Source organism: Sminthopsis crassicaudata, chromosome 6, assembly GCF_048593235.1.
Source record: "Sminthopsis crassicaudata isolate SCR6 chromosome 6, ASM4859323v1, whole genome shotgun sequence".
Lineage (NCBI taxonomy): Eukaryota > Metazoa > Chordata > Mammalia > Dasyuromorphia > Dasyuridae > Sminthopsis > Sminthopsis crassicaudata.
This window is the reverse complement of record NC_133622.1, coordinates 150398539-150424792: the sequence shown is the minus strand read 5'-3', so window position 1 is coordinate 150424792 and position 26254 is coordinate 150398539. Positions and strand designations below refer to the sequence as shown.

The 26254-nt window shown below is 33.0% G+C and overlaps 1 protein-coding gene across 1 annotated transcript in view; it reads right to left on the bottom strand.

The window, feature by feature from the left end:
- Window positions 1-26254, bottom strand: part of BANK1 (B cell scaffold protein with ankyrin repeats 1) — a 388904-nt gene that overhangs the window by 271524 nt on the left and 91126 nt on the right. The window contains exon 3 of the mRNA XM_074275760.1: window positions 2690-2844. Within this exon, the coding sequence (XP_074131861.1) occupies window positions 2690-2844 (155 nt within the window). The remainder of the gene's footprint in view (window positions 1-2689; window positions 2845-26254) is intronic.

Below are 26254 nucleotides of genomic sequence, written 5' to 3'. Positions count from 1 at the left end.
ATGATTTTTTTTGGACAATGCAGAAATGAAAATTAATCCAACTCTCAAGTTATAAGCTGTTATATATATATATACATATATATATATAAATTGTATATAATCTATTAATATTCCTGTTTCTATCAACTATGTCATTGTTTCCTTGTCAACTAAGTTTGAAACTTTGGAATTATTTATCTAATTCCTTTTTCTAAGCATTTAGTGAAAAGATAAGTTACCAAATCTTGTCAATCTTTTTGCTTTCAAATCTTTCTTATCATTTTCCATCCTTATCATCCCATTGGGATTTAAACTTTTAACTCCTTCATTTTATATTGATACTTTGAGATATCTTTGATTTTGTTGGTCAATCCCTGTCTACTAATGCAGATATCAAATCTACCATGTTTTTGGAGTTTCTCTAACCAATCTTCTAATGCGTCTACCTGTACTTTGATAGCTTTTTTTGTTGGAGGAGAAACACATCATTTTATAATAAGAGTAAGTCTATACATGAAGATCTATCAGACTGACAAATTCAATCACAGCTTGTGTCTTTAAGAATCCAGGACTATCTCTATTCTGTGATGAGATATCAGAGTGATCCAGTATTTGCATTTTTTTTTTTTTTTTGTATTTGAAGAATGTTTTCTCAAATACATCCTGCATTCAATTGATAAAGTATCTTCCTAAAATATTACTTCCATTTTAGGACCCTGCTTCATTTAATGTAATCTGTGAGTTATTTAATATTGCATTAAAGGACAGAATCTCACTTGGAAATGGGGTCAAAAGAGTGTTAGTTCCTGAAAAAGAATCACTCCTATATTAAAGCAAAAAAATAGTAATCTAATATTTGCTTGACAACCTCCAGTAGGAAGAAACTCATTAACACCTAATGTATCCCATACAACTTTAATATAGTTCTTATTTTCCTGACAATAATTCTAAATTTATCTCTTTGCCATTTCCACATTTCTGTGCTCAGGGAACAGAAGAGAACATCCATCAAATATTTTAACAGAAGAATATCATCCCCATTGTATTTCTCTATAAAGGTTTTAGACATTCCCAGTTCCCTCACTGACATGAAGTTTAGGTACTTCACAATCCTGGTTATACTTCGCAGGATGCTCACTACATTTTCAATGTTTTTCCTAAAATGTGACTCCCCATATTGAACTCACAATCTATGTCTTTTAATCTAGATTATAACTAGTTTATGACTACCAAATCACATAATTGGTTCTCTTAGTTTATGGTTCATTAAAACTTCTAGATTTTTTATATTTCAACAATACCCTCTTATGTTGCATTTATAAAAGTGTTTTGACTCAATTGTAATAATTTATATTTATCTCTATTATGTTTAATTTTATCAGATTTTGCCAATATTTGGGCCTATGTTATATCCTCTATTATCACCGACTAGTTTTCCATTCCAACAATTTTAAAAATAAGCAACAATATCTAATTCAGAACTTAAGAAATAAAACATTCATTTCCATAGCACTTGTTTTTCTCTCTGTTAATCTATAACCCAATTCTCTTCATTAAGTTCCTTTGTTCCTCTTGCCTTCAGTACTTATATTTCTTCACACACAGTATTTCTTGACTACATTTTAACACATAACATAATCTCAAACTAATTCTCTTTTTTAAAAGTTTAAAGACCTAGAGCCTTCAACATTGAACATTTTATTTCACTATGTCACTTTCTATATTGATCATCCTTGAGAACTAAGATCATGTATTGTACTTCTCTTTTAATTCCCAAAGCATCTAATAAAATGACATATACCTAATAGATGATTCATATTCATTCATCCATGTATTGGAAGAAGTCTAAAAGAGTATCTAGAAGGTTTATGAAATTCAAACATACTTTTGTGAAAATAAGAAAAATCACAAATTCATTGTCTTAGAAGAGATTTCAGAAGCCATTTATATCAACTCATACATATAAAATGAAAAAAAAATAGTAATTAATTTATAAATATATTGGTATAATGAAAATCAGTCTGTCAGCCAACATTAAGTGCCAAGCATTATGCTAAACTTTTGAGATACAAAGAAAAAAAGAAAACAAAAAACAAACAGTCCCTGTTAAAATCAAATGGGAAAAGACAATATACAAAAGGAAATTTAAAAATAGGAGAAAAATGGGGGATAGAGAATTCAAGGTACACAATGTGAGGACATGGTGGAGAAGTTAGCGAATTTTCATAGGTGAAAGATTGAATAAAGATTGATTGATAGGTGCCAAGAAGCCATTCATATTATAGAAATATCCATAATTTGATTATCGTAAATTGGAGATTGCTCAAAAGTATTTTTCCCAAGTAAAATTCAAATTTCTGAATATCAGAGACCATCTCTTCCACCTTTATGATATTTCTTAAAGAACAGCTAGCACTACACTGTGAATCAATGTTTACAGTGAATGCACTCAAAAATGTCACCTAGGTAAATAGTAGATATGGTGAAAATGATGGACTCTTAGTTATATCCCTTAAGAAGTTTCTCCTCTATTTGGAAAAAAAAAAACATAAATAAGAATCTAGGATTCCACTACAAACTTCAGCAGAAAATAGTCTATGAAATAAAATCATCAAACAACAGTTGATAAAATCAAAGAATTCCAAGATCGCACCCAAATCTATAATTTGATGCTATTATTATCAGGTAGCTACAAATGTATTAAACTTACCTCACAGGATATCTTAGCTGGTAGCACTAATATTGATGACATACTGTTTTCAGGCATTTTGGATGATACTCCTGTCTCCCTTGTCATATTTGTTTTTATACAGAGTTCCGTTCCTATTTCTATTGGATTGTTAACTTCGAAGTAACTCTGGGAACCTAGAAAAAAGGCATTGAATTAAGTTATTTAAATGGTTAATTTATCCTTTCCAAATATCAGTAGTATTAATAATTCAATAATTAATTTAGCAAAATATTTTATAAGATGGTTAAAATTTAAATAAGTGATACAACAAACATCTATTAAATACTTATTTTTTTGAAAGCTATTATGCTAGGAAATGTAGGGTTTGCATAGATTAATACAACATGGCTCCATAAGGAAAATGTAGCTTAATTGGAGAGAAAATACTTTACTTTAGTTTGAGGTTTATGGTTTTTATGAACCTCAGTATTCTTTCCACCATTTTTATTCTCTGAAAGTCTAAAACAACTCCTTAAAAAAAAAAAAAAAAAAAAAAAAAAAAAAAAACTATACAATGTGATAAAGTATTTCCTTATTTTTTTTTTTTATTTTGATGGTATCAATGTAGCATTTGATGTTTACCTGTTATCTCTCATTTTTCTTTTGTCCATAATAGTGCTAGATTTGGAGGATGAAAGACCCATGACAGAATCCCATAATCAGGGATGGAATTTTACCTTGGGTTTTCCAAATTACTCATTGTCAAGTCTCTTAACTTATCTTAGTCTCATTTTCTTCAGATGTAAAATGGAGATGACATCTATAGTGCCCACTCACAGAACGGTTGTCAAGCTTCTGATCTATTGACTTTCATATTAATGAAGTGCTATAAATATAATTATATAATTATACTAATATAAGGGTATTGTTATTAATAATGTAATAAATATAATATATTTGGGGGGTTATGTGCACAATTATACAAGGTACTTTGCTAGACAATGGAGATAAAAAGACAAAAGGGAATTGTTTCTGCCTTTACATTTTATGTAATAGTTTGAATATAGACAAGCATTAATCCAGAATTTATCTATTCTGAATGTTATTATTCACATCTACTACTATTTGCCAGCAGTTTCCATATACACTTTAACTAAGAAGCTATTTGATCCAAACTTAGGCAGTTTGAATTTGGCTTTTCTGATCTCTTCTAAGGAGAATTACTGTTATTTTCCTTTATTGTTTTTCATTTACACATTTTATTTTTTCCTCAAGGTGCTATGCAACTGTTATTGATATTATTCACAAAATTCTTAGGAGGCAAATCAGCTATTCTTCTAGATTTTAACCATGAAGTAATAATAATGCTAAAAGAATAAGATATGAGTTATATGACTTTTGTCTATGTCATATGTCAAGCTATGACAAAAATCATAGTCCCTTCTTCAATACTTTTCACTTCCCTCCCCACCTCCTAAAATAGGCATGAGATTCTCATTTTAATTGTGAACTGAAGAGAAAAAAAGAAAAAAAGAAAATTGTAACAAAAATGCATAATGGAGCAAAATAAATTCTTGTGTTGGCTCTTTCCAAATATATATCTCATTATGAATCTTGAGTTTGCCCTTTCTGTCAGAAAAGGGGTAATGTTTCATCATTGATCCTTTGGAATTGTGGTTGATAACTGCAGCAAAGTTCCTAAGTCTTTCAAAGCTCTTTGTCTTTACAATCCTGTCATTACTATTATCCTGGTTCTTCTCAATTTATTTTATGTCATATAAATTGTATAAATCTTCCTACAGCTTATCAACAGTTTTTTAGTGCACAAAATTTTTCTTAAGTTCATTTATAATAATGTGTTCAGTAATTCCTCAAATTATAGGTAAAACTTTATTTTCTAGTCCTGTCACTACAAAACAAAAACAAACGAACAAATAAAAAAACTGTTAATGAAATTGCATTAATATGGTCCTTGAAAGCTTGCAAAGGACTTTACACTTCATCTCAATCGATTCTCATAACAAACCTAAAAGGAAGTTGCTATTGTTGTTCTTGTTTGCCATAAGTAAAAACAGGCAGATGGAGGTTAAGTGATTTGAACTTGGGTCTTCCTGACTCCAAATCTAACATCTTATCTACTATGATACCTAACTTTAATAACTATTTTGTATGTATGCATTCTTTTTTCCCCTTCCCATCTTTCAGGCATATGCAAAGTATCCCTCTGTCAAAAAGTATGTAAGTTTAATGACTTTGTGGGCATAGTGACAAATTGCTTTCCAAAATGACAAGACCAATTAGCATCTCCATCAACAATATTAACATGCCTATTTCCTGAAGCCCAACATTTGTCATTTCTTATTTTTGTAATCTTAGTCAATCTGTTGGGTTATATTTTGTTGACAGAAAAAAAAATCTAATAATTTCTCTTATTTCTTCTTTTTAAATTATTTTATTTCTGTACTTTTTGATTTTTAAAACAAATTTTTTTAAGTTAGGTGGCACACTGGGTAGTACACTCTCACTAGAGTCAGGAAGATCTATCTTCAAATGTGACCTCAGATACTTTCTACTCATATAATCCTGGAGAAGTCATTTAACTTCTCTACCTCATTTTCCTAATTTCTAAAATGGGGATAATAACAGTACTTACCTACAGTATTTAACCAACAAAGGTTGCTTTGAGGATAATATTTGTAAAGTAAATAGCATTCCTGGTATAAAATAAATGCTATATATAACATTATCTAATGTTTTTATATATGGAAAAATTTAAGAAAGAAAAAAAAATTCTTCTTAGTATTGCTTTGCATACTCTAAAATTTTTGTAGTCTCTTCATATTTATTTTTTGATCATTTTCTTTGATGATATTATCTGTTTATTTTTTGTTGTTTTTTTAGTCACCAATTATTTAAGTTATTTAGTCTTCAATTACTTGTAATCCTTTCTTGAACCATTTGTTAAATGTAATTTTATTGTATTGTGATCAATAAACTATGCTTAAAGTTTCTGCTTTTCTGAAACTTTAAAATAGAGTTTTAAAATCTTTATGCAAGGTCAATTTTTGTAAATGTATCACATGTGGCTAAGAATTATTTATAGTCTTTTCTACTCCCATTTAATAGTCAGGTCCACAATACATAATTTTTTTAAAGATTCTACTTAGTTCTTTACCTTCTTTTCTTTTCTTTTTGTTTAATTTGTCTAGGTAAAAAGCTATTATATTTAGATCTATTACAATTTTATTGTCTACTAATCCCTGAAATTTATTTATTTATTTATTTGTTTGTTTGTTTGTTTGTTTGTTTATTTATTTAAAGCTTCTAGCTGAAGGCCACTGAAGCTAAGTAAACTGTCCTAAATCACACAGTCAGTTGAAGATTTGGGCAAACCCCCCAGACTTTAATTTATAAACACTCTTGATAATATCACTCAGGCAGTAAAACTGATAAAAATTGATTTGCGATGTTATCACAATCATACAAGGTACTTTGCCAGACATTGAGGATAAAAAGACAAAAGTGGAATTGTTCCTGCCTTTGGAGGAGCTTTTACTGGGGAAATAGTTTTGCTTAGATTTCTGGCTTCTTCTTCTTTTTTTTTTCCTTATTTTTTTTATTAAAAAAAAAAGAATAGAAAACAAAACCAGAAAATTAAAATAAAATAAAGCATAGCAAAACAAAATGGAACATTGTCATGTGCCTATCTTCTAGAATATTAGAGAGGATTCAAAATAAAAAAAAAGTAAATTGCTAGTTTAAGAAAGGATATTGAATAAAAGAAGAAAGAATATTAATGAGTGTCCATGTTTTCTTTGCTTCCTTAAAAGTGGCTCTTTTTAGAATTCTCTCTCACCTTGTTAAAAGGGGGGAGAGGAAAAGGAAAAAGGAAAAGGGAAATAAGGGAAGGGTACAAGAAAAGGGAAGGGATTTGGAAGTAGGGGGAAGGAATACTAAAAAGGGAGGGCTGCGCGTCACAAGTGAGGTCTATAAATTAAATATTGGGGAAGGGGTTCCGGGGGGTGGGGTCAAGGGAAAAAAGCATAATCTGGGGATAATATGATGGCAGGGAATACAGAATTAGTAATTTCAACTGTAACTGTGAATGGGATGAACTCTTCCATTAAGTGGAGGCAGATAGCAGACTAGTCAAAAGTCAGAACCCTACAATATGTTGTTTACAGGAAACACACTTAAAGCAGGGAGATACAGAGTAAAGGTAAAATGTTGGAGCAGAATCTATTATGCTTCAGGTAAAGCCAAAAAAGCAGGGGTGACCATCCTTATCTCAGATGAAGCAAAAGCAAAAGTTGATCTAATGAAGAGAGATAAGGAAGGAAACTGCTAAAAGGTAGCATAAACAATGAAGCAATATCAATACTAAACATATATGCACTAAGTGGTATAGCATCTAACTTTCTAAAGGAAAAGTTAAGAGAGTTGCAAGAAGAAATAGACAGTAAAAACTATAATAGTGGTAGATCTCAACCTTGCACTCTCAGAATTAGATAAATCAAACCACAAAAGAAACAAGAAAGAAATTAAAGATGTAAATAGAACATTAGAAAAACTACTTATGAGAGATCTTTGAAGAAAATTGAATGGTGATAGAAAGGAGTATACCTTCTTTTCAGGAATTTATGTAACCTATACAAAAATTGACCATATATTGAGACATAAAGATCTCAAAATTAAATACAGGAAGGCAGAAATAGTAAATGCCACTTTCTCAGATCACAATGCAATAAAAACTACATTCATTAAGAAGCTAGGGATAAATAGACCAAAAAGTAATTGGAAATTAAATAATCTCATCAGGGATAATAATAATAAATAATCTCAAGCAGGGATAATAATAATAAATAATCTCAAGCAGGGGTGGCCATCGTTATCTCATATCAAGCAAAAGCAGAAGTTGATCTAATGAAAAGAGATAAGGAAGGAAACTATATCCTGCTAAAAGATAGCATAAACAATGAAGCCATATCAATACTAAACATATATACACCAAGTGGTATAGCATCTAACTTTCTAAAGGAAAATTTAAGAGAGTTGCAAGAAGAAATAGACAGTAAAACTATAATAGTGATAGATCTCAACCTTGCACTATCAGATTTAGACAAATCAAGCCACAAAACAAATAAGAAAGAAATTTAAAAATTAAATAGAACATTAGAAAAACTAGGTATGATAGACCTTTGAAGAAAACTGAATGGTGATAGAAAGGAATATACTTTCTTCTCAGAAGTTCATGGAACCTATACAAAAATTGATCATATATTAGGACATAAAGATCTCAAAATTAAATGCAGGAAGACAGAAATAATAAATGCCTTCTTCTCAGATCACAATGCAATAAAAAAGTAAAAAAAAAAAAGTAATTGGAAACTGAATAATCTCATCTTAAAGAATGACTGGGTGAAACAGCAAATTATAGAAACAATTAATAATTTCACCCAAGATAATGACAATGATGAGACATCATACCAAAATCTGTGGGATGCAGTTAAAGTGGTAATAAGGGGAAATTTTATATCTTTAGAGCTTATTTGAACAAAATAGAGAAAGAGAAGATTAATGAATTGGGCCTGCAACTTAAAAAGCTAGAAAAAGACCAAATTAAAACCCCCCGACCAAAAATCAAACTTGAAATACAAAAATTAAAAGGAGAAATCAATAATATTGAAAGTAAAAAAACTACTGAATTAATAAATAAAACCAAGAGTTGGTTTTATGAAAAGGCCAATAAAATAGATAAACCTTTGGTAAATCTGATCAGAAAAAGGAAAGAGGAAAATCAAATTGTTAGTCTTACAAATGAAAAGGGGGATCTTTCCACCAATGAAGAGGAAATTAGAGAAATAATAAGGAATTACTTTGCCCAACTTTATGCCAATAAATTTGATAACTTAAGTGAAATGGATGACTTCCTCCAAAAATATAGGCTTCCTAGATTAACAGAGGAGGAGATAAATTGCTTAAATAGTCCCATTTCAGAAAAAGAAATAGAACAAGCTATTAATCAACTCCCCAGGGAAAAATCCCCAGGACCAGATGGATTTACACGTGAATTCTACCAAACATTTAAAGAACAATTAGCCCCAATGTTATATAAACTATATGAAAAAAATAGGGGATGAAGGAGTCCTACCAAACTCCTTTTATGACACAGACATGGTACTGATACCTAAACCAGGTAGATCAAAAACTGAGAAAGAAAACTATAGACCAATTTCCTTAATGAATATTGATGCTAAAATTGTAAATAAGATATTAGCAAAAAGAATTCAGAAAATCATCCCCAGGATAATACACTATGACCAAGTAGGATTTATACCAGGAATGCAGGGCTGGTTTAATATTAGGAAAACTATTAGTATAATTGACCATATTAATAATCAAATTAATAAAAACCATATGATCATCTCAATAGATGCAGAAAAAGCATTTGATAAAATCCAACATCCATTCCTACTAAAAACTCTTGAAAGTATAGGAATAAATGGACTATTCCTTAAAATAATCAAGAGCATATATCTACGACCATCAGTAAGCATAATATGCAATGGAGATAAACTGGAACCTTTCCCAATAAGATCAGGAGTGAAACAAAGTTGCCTACTATCACTATTACTATTCAATATAGTACTAGAAATGCTAGCCTCGGCAATAAGAGCCAAGAAAAAGATTAAAGGAATTAGAGTAGGAAATGAGGAAATCAAACTATCACTCTTTGCAGATGACATGATAGTATAGTTAGAGAACCCCAAAGACTCTGCTAAAAAGCTATTAGATATAATTCAGAATTTTAACAAGTTACAGGATACAAAATAAATCCACATAAATCCTCAGCATTTTTATATATCACCAAAAAAATGCAATAGCAAGAGATACAAAGAGAAATTCTATTCCAAACAAATGTTGAGAGTACAAAATATTTGGGAATCCATCTACCAAAGAATAGACAGGAATTATATGAGCAAAATTATGAAACACTTGCCACAAATATAAAGTCAGATTTAAATAATTGAAAAACATTCAGTGCTCTTGGATAGGCCGAGCGAATATAATAATGATGACAATACTCCCCAAACTAATCTATTTATTTAGTGCTATACCAATCAGACTCCCAAGAAACTATTTTAATGACCTAGAAAAAATAACATCAAAATTCATATGGAAGAATAAAAGGTTGAGAATTGCAAGGGAACTAATGAAAAAAAAAAAGTCAAATGAAGGTGGTCTAGGTGTACCTGATCTAAAGTTGTATTATATAGCAGCAGTCACCAAAACCATTTGGTATTGGCTAAGAAATAGAGCAGTCAATCAGTGGAACAGATTAGGTACAAAGGACAAAAAAAGGGTACATCTATAGCAATCTAGTCTTTGACAAACCCAAAGATACCAACATTAGGGATAAAAATTCATTATTTGAAAAAAACTGTTGGGAAAACTGGAAATTAGTATGACAGAAATTAGATATGGATCCACACTTAACACCATATACCAAGATAAGATCAAAATGGGTCCATGTTTTAGGCATAAAGAATGAGATCATAAATAGATTAGAGGAACAGGGAATAGTCTACCTCTGAGACCAGTGGAGGAGGAAGGAATTTATGACCAGAGGAGAATTAGAGATCATTATTGATCACAAAATAGAAGATTTTGATTACATCAAACTAAAAAGTTTCTGTACAAACAATACTAATGCAAACAAGATTAGAAGGGAAGTAACAAACTGGGAAAATATTTTTACAGTTAAAGGTTCTGATAAAGGTCTCATTTCCAAAATATATAGAGAACTGACCCTAATTTATAAGAAATCAAACCATTCTCCAATTGATAAATGGTCAAAGGATATGAACAGACAATTCTCAGATGATGAAATTAAAATTATATCCACTCATATGAAAGTGTTCCAAATCACTACTGATCAGAGAAATGCAAATTAAGACAACTCTGAGATACCACTACACACCTGTCAGATTGGCTAAGATGACAGGAACAAATAATGATGAATGTTGGAGGGGATGTGGGAAAACTGGGACACTGATACATTGTTGGTGGAGTTGTGAAAGAATCCAACCATTCTGGAGAAAAATTTGGAACTATGCCCAAAGTGTGCATACCCTTTGATCCAGCATTGCTGCTATTGGGCTTATATCCCAAAGAAATATTAAAGAGGGGAAAGGGACCTGTATGTGCCAAAATGTTTGTGGCAGCTCTTTTCGTAGTAGCTAGAAACTGGAAGATGAATGTATGTCCATCAATTGGAGAATGGTTGAGTAAATTATGGTATATGAATGTTATGAAATATTATTGCTCTGTAAGAAATGACCAGCAGGAGGAATACAGAAAGGTTTGGAAAGACATTAACTGATGCTGAGTGAAATGAATAGAACCAAAAGATCACTGTACACTTCAATGCTGTATGAAGATGTATTCTGATGGAAGTGGATATCTTCAACATAAAGAAGATCCAACTCACTTCCAGTTGATCAATGATGGACAGAAACAACTACACCCAGAGAAGGAACACTGGAAAGCGAATGTAAATTGTTAGCACTACTGTCTATCTACCCAGGTTACTTATACCTTCGGAATCTAATACTTAAAGTGCAACAAGAAAATTGGATTTACACACATATATTGTATCTAGGTTATACTGTAACACATATAAAATGTATGGGATTGCCTGTCATCTAGGGGAGGGAGTAGAGGGAGGGAGGGGATAATTTGGAAAAATAAATACAAGGGATAATGTTATAAAAAAAATTAATCATGCGTATATACTGTCAAAATAAATTTTATAATTATAAAAAAAAATCTTCCTTTACAAGTGGATGATTATATTAATTCAAGTATTATATTTTGGCTAGAATATTTTGCTGGACTTCACTGATTCCACTAATATCTAAATGAGATATTTTATTTTTATTTTTTTTCTCTCTCATGGCTTTTCCCTTTTGTTCTGATTTTTCTCTCCCACCATGATTCATAAAGAAATGTATATTAAAAAGTTAATATACATGTATAACTAGAAAAGAGAAAACAATAAAAAAATTTTAAAAGATCAAGAAAAAATTGCTACAAGAATATTTTAGCTAGGAAAAAACCACTAAGAGAAAGGGAGTAGCAGAAAAGGTAGGTTTTGAAGACAGGCTCCTAAGTACTCTTTCAAACTTTACATATTTCCTCCTTATTAAATTTATGCATTGAGTAGTAGTTGGTAGTTATGTGTGTGTGTGTGTGTGTGTGTGTGTGTGTGTGTGTGTGTGTGTGTGTGTGTATGCTGGTTAGTTTCTAAAGAAAAGGAAATTCTACATCTTAATTCTTACTGAGTGCTTAGGTACCCACTAATTCTGTAGGCCATAAAAGAGAATGCAATCAGGAATTACTGGTTCTGCTGAAATATTATAAAATTATCTGTTTCATTATCAAATCCATTGAATTTCTATTCTAACCTTGAAAAATATATTTTTTTAAATTATTCCCTCCACATATATTCCCTTTATATAATGGTAGCTCTTTTTGCCACCCAAATATGAACAAATTATGAATTTTCTCTATTTCAGTTAAAATTAGATAAAACCCTACTCTAATTGTTGCACAATAATGATAAACAGGAAAATAGTTGTTATTTGAAAAAATTTAAAGTTCTATGTAACATTCAAATTTTTGTGATACCATAGAACAAAAAGAGAAACAAATATAAAAGTTTAACAAGTTCAATATTTATCAGAATTTTCATGGAAAAAATATAATTTGGCCAATTCTAAAAAATAACTTTTCACCAAAAAAGCCTGCACTTTTTAAAAGCTGTTTTTATTTATCACTGTTAAATGGTACCAGCATCATAATTATCTAATTTAGTTGATTATGCATAACAAAGAGATTTACTAACTTTTATGTAGCTTTTATGTGATAGTGTCATATATATAATAGTTATTCAGATTCATAAGCTGATATGGTTCAAAGTGAGTGATAAAACAATTATCTTGGGAAAATATATGTGTATATATATATATATATATATATACATATATATATATAGTATATTACATATATGTATATATATTTAAATTTTATAAGGTAATTTATTTTACAATATTAAATAAAATAATACAATTTTGCAATAGTAGTCTTTGATTTTTGATTCCTTCAATACAGGATATGTAGATATACACAAGTTATTCTATGAAGGGGCAGCTAGGTGGCGCAGTGGATAGAGCACCAGACCTGAATTCAGGAGGACCCGAGTTCAAATTTGGTCTGACACTTAATACTTCCTAGCTGTGTGACCTTGGGCAAGTCACTTAACCCCAGCCTCCAAAAAAAAAAAAAATTAGTGAAAGTTATTCTATGAAAGTGAAAATGAGGGTGGAAAAATTACCTTAAATATCATCTAGTCTAATAATCTTTTACTTTACTTTTAATTATTTCAATAAGAAACATTTTCTAGACTACTTTTATAAGTCAAGCTTTTACATACATTGTGAAGCATATACTTCACAATGGGCATTTATCAAGTGCTTACTATGTGCCAGGCATTGTTTTATAAAGGGCAAAATACATTCTACCCTCAAAGATGAAGGGAATCTACTATGGAAAGTAAAATGAGGGCTACAACTTACAGACAAGCATGTACAAGGTTATCTACATAGGTATATAGATAGATATGTAGGTTAGGCAGATCAATATATAGATAAATAAAATAAGAAATTGAAGTTGATTTTAGAGGTGAGGAACTAGCCTTAAAAGTGATGGTTAAAGATTTCCAGTAGAAGTTAGGATTGCAGTATGCTTAAAGAAAGTCAGGAAAACTAGGAGAGGTAGATGAACAGGAAGAGTATTCCAGGTATAGGGGAGAGCCATGGAAACATAGTTTAGAGTTGTGGGAGGAGCAAAGAGATTGGTTACTCTATTGTAGAGTAATTGTTACAATGTAAATGTCTAAACATTATTTTCTTTTTCCTTACTTGTAAACAATGCATGGAGGCCTGCTAAAGTAAATTTAATCTATATTTAATTGACCAGTTTGCAGTTTTAATGAGAAGAAAACTTGAAAGCAATATTTGTTTTAAAACCCCACTCTGTTTAGAGCATTTTAAAGGCAGGAACTTTCTCAGAGAGCATATTTTATTCTGAAATACAGTAGTGATGTTTAATTGTTGTTTTTTCTCCTATAAGTCTGTTTTGATTTGCTAAATACTCATGTGCAGGATTGCCATAGGGCAAAATAGGGAAATAATAAGATAGCAGCTTTGCACTTTCACTCCCTTCTGCTGCTTTTTTCTTCAACTCTTTCTTCCTGTTGAAATTGCCTACCTCTATTTTTGATATCCAGAATATTATTTTCCTTCCATACTTTCCTTGCCTTTACAATCTATTTCTTGTAAATAATTTTAATATGTAATTCCGGAAGGCAAATGGAATTTTTCAACTGTATTACTAATTGTCAAATAAAAATGAATATCTCTTGTTAAAAGTATTTTTGACATCATTCTGCATTTGGAAGAAGCATTATAGGGTCAGAGGTGACACCTTAATCAATTAATCTATCAGATAATCTCTGATGGAAAGATAGGATGATATAGGATTAAAATCAGGAAGATGTGGCTTCAAATCCTCTTTCCTTTATTAAATGTGTGACTCATGCCAAGTCACTTAACCATTTTCTTTGTCTGTGAAATGAGGATGTATTTAGTAGTCCCTTCTAGCCAAGAATAGAGATCATTTCAAAGGCAGCTCATTGTCCACTTTGAATAAGATATAGACAAATGAAACTAGGGAAGGCAAAGTCCTAAGCAAGAGACTGAAGACTTTAGAGACATATATAGATGACACGCACTGGGGCCTCCATGACAGAAAGGCAGTTGTTTTGGGGAAAACTGCTTATTAAAACAGAGTTTGGATTTCTGAACTATCACCAAGGTGCAGGAATAGTGAAATATTGGTCATATGTTGAATTCTTTCAAGAATGGCCAATAAAAAGATATTTGGGTGAAGATTTGATCAAGAAAAAATTTAAATGTAATAGAAAACAGAAAACAACAACAACAACCTATATATATATATATATATATATATATATATATATATATATATATATATATGTATATATATATATTCTCCAAACCAGATGCCAAAAAAAGAGGAATTAAGACAAATATCCATGAAGATATAATGAAGTATCAGTGGATTATTGTAACAAAAGAGACTATCCTGGGGGCAGCTAGGTGGCACAGTGGATATAGAACCAGCCCTGAATTCAGGAGGACCCAAGTTCAAATCTGGTCTCAGACACTTAACACTTCCTAGCTGTATGACCCTGGGCAAGTCACTTAACCCCAGCCTCAGGGAAAAAAAAAAAAAAAAAAAAAAAGAGAGAGACTATCCAAAAAGATCAAGAAAAAATTCATGGCAGCAAGGGTTGACACAAATATGAGAAATACCTTCATCTGCTTATAATATATGTTTTGAAAACTCAAGTGTATTCCAAAGGGATGGTCATATTTTAGGGAACATTTTGAGCATAATTAGAATTTTGAATCATCTCCTGGAAGATTTCTTCCAAACATCAGAGAGAATACCAAAAAAACTGCATCACTTTATAACTCACAAGCTGTGAACTTTCCCATTGCCACTTCTGCAGGTAAATTTCAGATATTTATAAATATTTATGGTTTATTCTTGGATACAATAGGGGATATGGGTGGAGAAGAGAGAATCCACCCTACTTCCATCCCCTTTGTCTATGGCTACCTTGTGGGATTGTAATGACCTGCCCAATTTGCCTTTGGAAGCTGAGCAGCAGCTAATGGGGTTGAAGTTCTTAGATACAGTCACTAATAATAGTAACATTTATGTATTTCTTAACCATGTAACATGCATAAAAACATATTACTGATTTTTGTGTTAGACTCCTTTTTTTTTTAATATATCATGGATGAAGAAGCTTCATTTCCTACAAAACTTCTGTAGTTTTTATTATGTGAATTTGTATATTGAGATGTTTTGGTGGAATGCCTATGTCATGTCATGCCAAAATTAACTATATAATTAACAAATAATGAGAAATCTCATCTAAATATAATGAGACAAGTTTGATCACATGGGTCACACCAAGATTTTCTGAGATGTGACTCAGCTGGAAGATGACTACAGAAAAGAATTTTTTTATTCAGTAATTTATTCCATAACTACTTATTAAACATACTCTCTGCGCAAAGCACTTTGCTTATTATTGGGGTAAATACAATGATAATTTAGATATGGTTCTTGTTTTCATGGAGTTTATCATCTAGGGATTGGCTAAGTGGCAATCTCAGAATCTCTCAATCTCTTACAGTCATTTGCTTTACCTCCTACTGATATTAATATTGTTCTAATATTAGCAAAAAAAACCCAAAAAAACAAAAAAAAACCTTTCCTCACAACACCCCTGTAAGATAAGTTAAAATTTACTTTCTCATCACTCAACTGAAACTTTTCTTTAAGGTCACAGATGATATCTAAATACAACCTGACCCCACTGAGTATTTTCTCCTCTTTTATTTACTCTTTTTTTGAGCTGTGGGTGACACTGGTCTTACTTGGCTCTCTTCCTACGTATCTGTAAGTTGCTCCTTCTTATAGATCTTAAATCAACCTTTCTAAATTTTATCTCTAATCATTTAATTTCCTTATTCAAAAACAAAATTAAGAAAAAACAAACAAATACAAATAGTGGCTCTCTCTTGCCTGTAGAATAAAAGAGAAATTCTTCCATTTGAAATTTTAATTCCTTCAAAATCTAGCTTCATCCTATCTTACAATCAATAAATCAACTGTAATGCCAGAGAAACTGAGAAAGATAGCTATTAGAGCTCAAAGAATTCAGCAGTGAATGTCAAATACCAGATTCTTTTATAGGGTAAAAAGAACAATGACATAATGAGGGAGGTACCTGGATGGGGATAACTTAATGGGGGGAAGCACCTAGGATGACATAATGGGAGGTACTGGTGAGGTTCCTGATATTCTAATGATGTCTAAAATGGATAAATACCTTTATCCCATCAAACTTTAAGAGAGAATAAATATAGCCTAAGATCTAAGATATAAAACCTTTATTATAACATTAAAAGGGAATGGTTATAACTTGAAGCAGAGTAACTGAATAGGACAATTAGGGAAACTGGGTCAAGACATTAAAAGAGAACTGTGGCACAACAATTTACATCTGTCTATTCTAACTATTCAAATCTTTGAATTACCTTCCTCTAGAAGGTCTTAACACCATAATTTTGACCAGCCCTATGTGAAGTAATTAAACCAAATAAAAACCCAAATAAAGCTAGAACAATGCAAGGACTTTTGGCAAGGGCAAGTCTCTCCCTGATAACCCCAGAGTAATACACAAAATTCCTTATTGCAATCATGTCAGATCCTCTGCAGTTAGATCTATGATCATTTGTGCATTTGACTCAGCCTCTGCTTACAAAGCAGCAGGGCTCAAGAGAGTTGTGGTACCCATTCAGAGGGGCAACCCACTCCATCGGAGAAGGGTGAGGCTTGGAGTAGCTCCACCTGTCTCTGCCCACAGGAACAGACAGGGTTGCAGAAAGGATTAGATTTCTGAACAGATTATGCAGTTAGACCAAAGCAGACAAAACCCAAACTTTTAGAGGCCTGATATCAAACTGCAAAGTCCTTTTAAGTATGCTGATGTACTAATTAAGGACCTGGATTAACAGGAGTGGAGAAACCGATCAGAGAGACTGCCAATCCCAGGACAGGTATCCGATTTCTGGTTGTTTCTAAAAAATAATCCCCAAAACTCAGTCTGCCAGGGCAATTCAACAGAATAAAGGATTTAAAAGTTAAAGTATAACCAGCAAATCAGTCCAGTAAATTTAAGCAAGGAGTAAAAGATTGTTTAAAGGACTTCCAATTAAATCTAAACTAGTAAGATAGGGGGTGGGACAGAAGTGCCTAAGAAAATACACCAGTTTCCCCAATTTCCTATGTCTTCCCCCCTTTTTTTATGGAAATGAATTATCAAATAACCATTCTATATATAAATCCTAAGAGCCAATCAAATACATAATACATAATACATAACAGACTAAAAATCCCTCAAACATAACAGCAATAGTAATACAAGTTTAACAGTTTCCATACCAAGTCTGAAACACAGTAATACAGTTAAAATTTTAACAATTCAGCCACTTTTCCACTCCCTCATATCAGTCCAAATTACAACAGGAGCAGAGGCAATGGTTTTCTCAAAAACTGCTTTCTGCTGAAGATGGACAGAGATGCTCAGCCCAGGGAGGGGGATGGGTGTAGTGTGGTGTGCTGACAATCAAAACTCGGATCTATGTCCCAGAAGCAAGTCAATATATCTGTAATTTGACCAAATCTAGAAACAAAAACAAATCTAACAAAGAAAAGTTAGAACAGTCTGAGATAGAAAGACTGGTCCACAAGGACTGCTACAAGATGTAGTCTCTCAGTTATAAACCTTAAAAAAACAAAAACAAAAACAAAAAAACAAACTTGAATATCCAGACACAATATCTAGTAACTGATAGATGACTAGACTAAATACTAAATAGTGCTAGGTGCAGAGGGAGAAACAAAGAAAAAGAAAGAAAATGAAAGAGAAAAAAAGAAAGAAAGAAAGAAAGACAAGAAGAAGGAAGGAAGTAGCAAGAAAGAAAGAGAAGGAAAGGAGGAAGAGAAGAAGGGAGCAACAGAAGGAAGGAATGAGAGAAGAAAGAAGGAAAGAGAGAGGAGAGAGAAAGAGAGGGGGAGAGGGAGGTAGAAAGAAACAAAGGAAAGAGGGAGGAAAGGAAAGAAAGAAGGAAGGAAGGAGGTAAAGAAGGAAGGAAAGAAAGAGGGAAAGAGGGAAAGAAGGAAGGAGGGAAGGAGGGAAGGAAGAATGAAGGGAAGGAAAGAAGAAAGAAAGAAGAAAGGAAGGAAAGAAGAAGGAAGGAAGAAGGGAAAGAAGAAAGGAAGGAGGGAGGAAAGAAAGGAAGGAGGAAGGGAAGGGAAAGACAGAGGGAGGAAGAAGAAAAGAAAAGAAAAAGAGGAAAGGAAAAGAAAAGAAACAAAGAAATTTAAAGTGAAATGATTAGTTAAGTCTCTGCTCTAAAGAAGTTTACATTCTAAAGGCAAGAGTCACCATGCACTAAGTTACATATGTAAAAGATACAAAGTAAATACCAGATAACTTCAGAGGGAACTGTTCTAGCTGTAATGAGATGTTAAAGGTCCTTCTCTTTTGATGCATTTTTAAAAAAGTTTAATTTTTAATTTATGGAATAAAACAAGTATTTCCATAAGACAGCATATTAAAAAAGGTGATTGCACATGAAACTGCAAATGTATCATGTACAATTTGCTATTCATTTAAAAAAATATACAATTCTCATACAAATTTCTTTGTTTTTTCTTCCCCTGCCTCACCCTTGAGGTGACCACCATTAGACATAAATGAGTAGAGTCTTGAAGGAAACCAGGAATTCTAATAGGAGGAGATTTGAAGGGAGAACATTCCATTCATTTCCAGATTTGGTCTCCTCCCCATACTTTACCTTCAGTCTGACCTAATTTGCTCTTTTACTCTTATAAAACTACCTACTATTTCTGGCAATAGGCAATAGTGAAAAGCTTTAATTTCTTGCCTTCTTGTCTTAAAATCTTTACCTTAGTTCAGCTCTCAATTCAGATACTGTCCAGTCCACTGAGCCTTTCCTGATCTTTAAAGTTTCTATAAAGTCCCTCCCCCATTATCTTGGATTTATTTTGAACTCACTTCTTTTACATCCTTTATGATCTGATAAAATAATCTCCTTGGGAGGTAGGGATTATTTCATTTTGGGGCTTTACTTCAACATTTGGCATAATACTTGGCAAATAATAAGGACTTAATGAATGTTTATGGATGATCCAGTTTTATCTCAGATGTTAGGAAACTGAAGCTGAGAATGATTAAATGATTTGTTCAGTATCACAAAGTTAGCAATCAAGGTGTGATTTAAACAGCTATTTTCTGTCAACAAAAGCAGTGTTCTTTCCATTATACCGGCTCAATGGATCTTTGATAACAATACACTTCTTATGTAGCACAAAGACTCTGGAGATACTATTAAGGGGTGCAGCCTTGCTTGACTTTGTGATACAGCAATATCAAAGTCAAATTGTTATATTGCTTTCTGCTCCCCAAACCTCAGGAATCTTGGCAGCTTCATTGAATACTCTAGACACTCCCAGAAAACACTTTCTGCACAGGAAAAACATACAACCTCTACAGAAAAGTTTGAGAGAGAGAACATCTAAGGACACCCAAACTTGACAGATGTGTTTCTCTGCTGGAATGAGGTCCCACACAGATCCTATTCTTTCCCTATTTCTAAGATGATAATAATACTACCTAATATTATAAAGCCAGTCATTGCACTAAGTGCTTTTACAATTGTAATCTTACTTGATCCTTGTTAACAAAGCTGGGAGGTAGGGGCTTCTACTATCCCTATTTTTTCAGATGAGTAAACTGAGGCAGATGGGAATAGATGACTTGCTCAGGGTCATCTGGTATCTGAAATAAATATCTGAAATGAAATGTCTGAATAAGTGTCTGAAACTGGATTTATATTCAGGTCTTCCTGACTCCAAATCTCACACTCTAATGTGCTATCTAGCTGCTCCATTCTACTTGGCAATCTAATCAAAACCAGATTTGTAAACACTTTTTTGGAAAACTACTCCTCCTTGCTTTTATGTATGTACAAAAGACAACTTAGTACTGTAGAAAGAAATCTAAATTTAATCAGAGGAATTGAGTTCAAACCCTACTCAGGATCATTTAATTAACTGTGATATCTTGGACAAATCATTTAATGGCTTTGTCAATGAGTTCTTTACCTATAAAAATGAGAGGATTTGGGAAGGTGGCCTTTGGAGTACCTTTTATCTCTAAAGTTGAGATTTTGTTTGATTCTGTGAACAGAAGAGTTTGGTGCATTTCTAAAGCTTTAGACTATACCTGATTTGTCCCTGTGCTTGCTACTCATTTCTATTGCCTTCCTTTTACTACTAAAAGAAAAGAACACATTTACGGATATGTATAACTGTAGTGTAGATTAGAATAAAATTAAAAGTAGGTGCAAAGTGCTAGGTTAGGTTTCAGGAAGGAAAGATCATTTCTAATGGGGATGGTTAGTGATGTTTCATTGATATGTGGCATTTTAGTTGTTTTTCCTTGGTTCTCAAAGATGACTATGACACTAGAGAAGTGATATTGTTACATGCAAGTGAGAGTGGCTTATGCATAGTCACCAGCCTAACTTTCTTTTCCAGAGCCATCTATGCCCAGTGGCAAGATATAGATCAGGATAACTAGAGATGGCCTTGGATGTAGGGATTTCAAAAGGAAGAGGTTGCAGAAGTGAGTTGTTCAAGACAAGAATAACCAAAAATAACATAAATTCAGGAAAACAATGTATTTGAACAATGGGGAGCAAATAATTCATTCTGCATGAAATGTAGCATGTGTGAAAAAAGACTGGAAAGTTAGGTGTCTGCAATGCTATACTCAAAAGTCCAACTAGCATCTGGGGAGAAAATGATGATTTGTGGAAGGGTTTTAATCAAATGAGTGACCTATTTATTAGGGAGAATAACCTAGCAGCAGTATAAAAAATGGACTAGTGGAGGACAAGAGTTGAGGCAAGATTTAAAGGGAGTATGATAGTTAAGGCAGCTAGGTGGCTCAATGTACAGAGTACTAGACTTGAAATTAGGAATCCATCTCCTTGAGTTCAAATCTGCCCTCAGACACTTGATAGTTGTGTAACCTTAGACAATTCAGCCCTATTTTCCCAGTTCCTCATTTGTAAAATGAGCTGGAGTAGGAGATGACAAGTATCTTTGCCATGAAAACCCCAAAGGAGGTCAGGAAGAGTCACATTTGACTGAAACAAGGCGGATAGAATTGACATTATCTAGTACTGAAACTGATAAGGGTCAAAGATATGCATAGGTGACTAGATCACTATCTCTGAGAACAATAGAAAAGGAGTCATTTGAAAGTAAAAGTTGAAAAACTGCTTTGGGCAAATTAAGTTTAAGGTGCCTTCTGGGCAGACATGGAAATTTGCAGAAAAGGGAAGGGGGAATGGAAATAAGTGGTTGACAATACAGGCCTTGATCTTAGGAGAACTTTTAGAACTACAGTTCTACAGAACTATAGTTGAACTGTTGGGGGGAACCCTGAAACTGTCCTCTGACTTTGGGAGGAAGCTATGAGGGAACTCTTGAGAAATTCTCCTTTGAGAGAGGCCACCTCAAGAAATCAAGATAAAGTAGTTTGATTCTGTTATCTTGGTGGGAGTAGCTGCATCCTCTATTGAGTTGAGTCCGGGACTACTCCTACTTAGCTCAAACTTAAGTGGTCTCATTCAATTTGATATCTAGGCCTGGGGGCAGTGACATGATTGAAGGAATTTCATTCAATTGATCTCTTATTAAACAAAAAAACAAAAAACAAAAACCACACCTCATAATTTGCAGAGGTCTGAAGTGGCACAGCTGTCTACCAGGATCCCTGCCCACTGTGAAGAGACACTCTCTTCTCAATGTTAACACCTTTGCTTATTTCTCTGCCAGGATTTCTCTGATTTAATGAAGAGTCACTCTCCTCACTCTTCCTTTATAATGTATAGTCTAAAAAGAGTTGTCTGTAAGAGAAACTAAGTCTTTTTTCTGTGATTATCCAGAAATTATGTAAGAGGCAGAGGCAAAACAAGACTGAATCCTGGTCTTGTTCAATCCAAGTGAGTATTCTATCTATAATGACAAGCTGCATTTCACCCCAAAACCATGTCTACTGTATTAAAATACAATTGGATTAGACAGATTGAGACAGTCTTATTTTAGACAGAATGAGAGAGAGAGAGAAAGAGAAGGAGAGGGAGGGGTGTGTGTGTGAGGTGTGAGAGAGAGAACTTTAACTTTAACTTTAGGCTGTCAATCACTCTCTGCTTACACTCTCTCTTACAAATCATTTTTTGAGGTGGGTAACCAATGATAACTGATCAGTCCACAAAAATTATGCTTCTCAGTAGGAAAATCATTACTCTGCCATCTTCTGGTGCTTTTCTCTGAGGCTTGTGAATCTTCTGCTTTTCCTAGGTGACTAGTCTCTCAAATCTCAATTGATATTGTTAATATTAAACACCCAAAGAAAATTAGTGTCACTATTTTCTTTTATATAAAAGGTGTTAATTTTGAAAAGTGAGAAAAAGGAAGGGGATCACAGAATGAAAATGGGCATATCCAGTCTGCTAAATACTTCTAGTTAAATAGGGAACTAATTGTTTTAAAATCTTCCATCTAATAGGACAAAGTTGAGATGAAACTGAGGGGGAGGAGACAATTAATTCCACATTATCCTTTCCGACATTATATTATAGGAAAAGAAAATTTAGTGAATCATTTAATCAAACATGATCCAATCAGTTTAACAGACACCTGTCCCCAGCAACAACAGCAGCATGGTCTCATTATAGTTTTTCAAGAAGAAAAATGTCAGAATGCATACCTCCAAATAATTCCAAGATGGAGGGTGAATTCTGACCTCTATATTTTTGATCCATGTTCTCCTATTCTAGCATTTCTTTATAAACACAATCCCAAAAGTCACAGTTCTATCAGTTTACTAATTAGCTGATTCCGGTATAGCATCTCTAATGGCCATGGTGATGATTATCAATGTTAATACTTCATATTTCGAGCCTTGTGAAGCAAATGGCAATTAACATAAAGATAAGAGATTTGAATAAGTAATGGGATCATATATATATATATATATATATTTCAAATTTTACCTTACATTTACATTGCAGTATAAACATTATTGCCCAAAAGAACAAGCAATAATGCTACAAACAATAAATATGGTAGTTGTGATGGGGTAGTTGTGATGCCTGAAACTGTGTCCCCTTTAATCTGTAAAAGAAAGGTGATTGGGGTCTCAAACTCTCCCCTGGGAAAATCATACCTCTCCCAGCCAATGCCCTCTTAAGTGGTCTCATTCAGTTGGAGATCTTAGCCTGATATTCCTATTGAGTGGCTTGAAACTCCAATATAAGTACTCTCTTTTCAACTGGAAATGTAAGGCCAGGGCAGTGACAACATTGATGGAATCTCATTCAATTTTGAGTGGAAGCCCTAGTCTCAGACTGCTAATAAAAAACAATTCTGAACTCCAAATCTCTGCAGAAGCCCAAAAGAGGATCATGCTTTGCCTGCCTGCCAGGACTCTTGCCCATTGTGAAGATATTCTCTTCTCAGTGTTCACCTTGGTTATTTTCTCTGACAGGACCTTACTCACTGAGAAGTCTGTCTTCCTAGCAAAGCTGGTTTCTCAGTGCCAATAAAATTCCCTTTTGCCTCAGATTTTCAGGTTTGTGAATTCTTTCACATTGGACCTACACTCACCAGAGGGGATTCCCCACCTCAATTCTCACACCTCTTCACTGCCACTAGCACTGCATCAGTTGCATTGGTCAAAAGTTTCAAAAATATTTCTTTATATATGTATTATGGGGAAGCAAAATGATTTTAGCTTTTCTTTATATCTCTCATTAATTCTTAGCTAAATAAGCATAAATCTTTGACCAGAAGAAGAGATCCTTGGAGCCATCTTTTTCTTTTTTATGTTGTAATATTTTTAATTTCCCCACTTGCATGTAATTTCTTTTTACATTTGTTTTTAAAACTTTGAGTTCCAGATTCTCTTGCTTCCTTCCCACTCTACCTACCCCCTAGAGAAAGCACATGTGATATTATGCAAAACATTTTCATAAAAGTCATGTTGCAAAAGAAAAGATAAACTCTCCTTCCCTGAAAAAAAGCCCTCAAGGAAAAAAATAGTTTTTAAAAAAGATGTATCAGTTTGTACTCAGCCACAATTAGTACCTTCTCTAGTTATAGATAATATTTTCATAAGTCCTTCAGTATAATGTTGGATCATTGTATTGCTCAGAATAGCAAAATCATTGACAACTGATCATCCCACAACATTGCCATTATTTTGTACAAAATACATTTCACTTTTCTTGAGCTCATGGAGGACTTTCCAGGTTTTTCTGAGAGTGTTCTACTCATTAATTTTTCTAGAACAATAATATTCCATCATAATCCCATACCATAATTTATTCAGTGATCCCCAAATTGAGGGGCATCTCCTCAATTTCCAATTCTTTGCCCTGAGAAAAAGAACTGCTATAAATATTTTTGTATATATAGGTAATTTTCCCATTTTTATAAAATTGTTTTTTGAGATTCATGGCTAGTAGTTATATTGTTAGGTTATGATCAATCATAGTTATATTTTTTGATCATTTATCATTTGGAGGATGACTTATTTTTTCAAATTTAACTAAATTCCCTATACATTTGAGAAATGAGGCCTTCATCAGAGAAACTTGCTCAATTTTTTTTTTTCAGAATCACTATTATTGTGTTTTCCTCCTGTTTATTCTATTCTCTCTCTCCTTTCTGTCTGCCCTTTCTCATTAGTGTTTTACTTCTGACCACCCCCTCTGCCAGTATGCCCTCTCTTCTATCACTCCCCTCCCTTTTTTTATATCCCCTTCCTTCCTACTTTCCTGCAGGATAAACTAGGTTTCTACACCCATAATGAGTGTGTATGTTATTTCCTCTTTGAGCCAGTTCTGATGAGAATAAGCTCATTCACTCCCCCTCCCCTCTTCCTCTTCTCCTCCACTGTAAAAGCTTTTTCTTGTCTCTTTTATGGCAGATAATTTACACCATTCCACCTTTCCCTTTCCCTTTCTCCCAATATTTTCCTTTCTTACACCTTAATTTTTTTAGATATTACAGCTTCATATTCAACTCACACTAGTGTCTTCTGTCTATGTATATTTCTTTTAATTGCCACAAAAATGAGAAAGTTCTTCTGACTTATAAGTATCATTTTCCAGTGTAGGAATGTAAACAGATAAATCTCATTAAGTCCCTTATGATTTCCCTTTTCTGATTACTTCCTTATGCTTCTTCTGAGTCCTGTTTTTGAAAATCACATTTTCTACTTGAGCTTTTTTTTCTAACACATAACTACCTCTTTTCCACCTTTCCCCTCACAGACCTTTGAAGAAAGGGATTGGAAAGATGTATTTTAAAAGTAAAAGTTTGCTTAAAATGTTTTCTGTTCCTTGCTCACAGTAGCATCTTCAGACCTCCCAGGAAGGCCTCCTAACTTCCCCCAACTCAAGGTAAATAGATCAGTCAGATGCCTTTTAAGTGAATGTATCCCTCTTAGACGGATCATCTAACTTAGTCAAAGCATTTAGATAATACACTCCCATCTCCAAAATTACATATATAACCCCACAATCTACTGCTCCCCTTCCCTTTTGGATGCCAACCACTTCTCTTTCATTGTTTATAGCTTTACTCCCCGAGTATTGAATATCCCCCTCCCTCTACTGCTTTTTCTAGGATGTTTTAATAGAATAATTATGTAAAATTCAGACTGGATAGCAAAGAAGGCATCCTTCAATCTTTTTCTGAATTCAATATTACTGC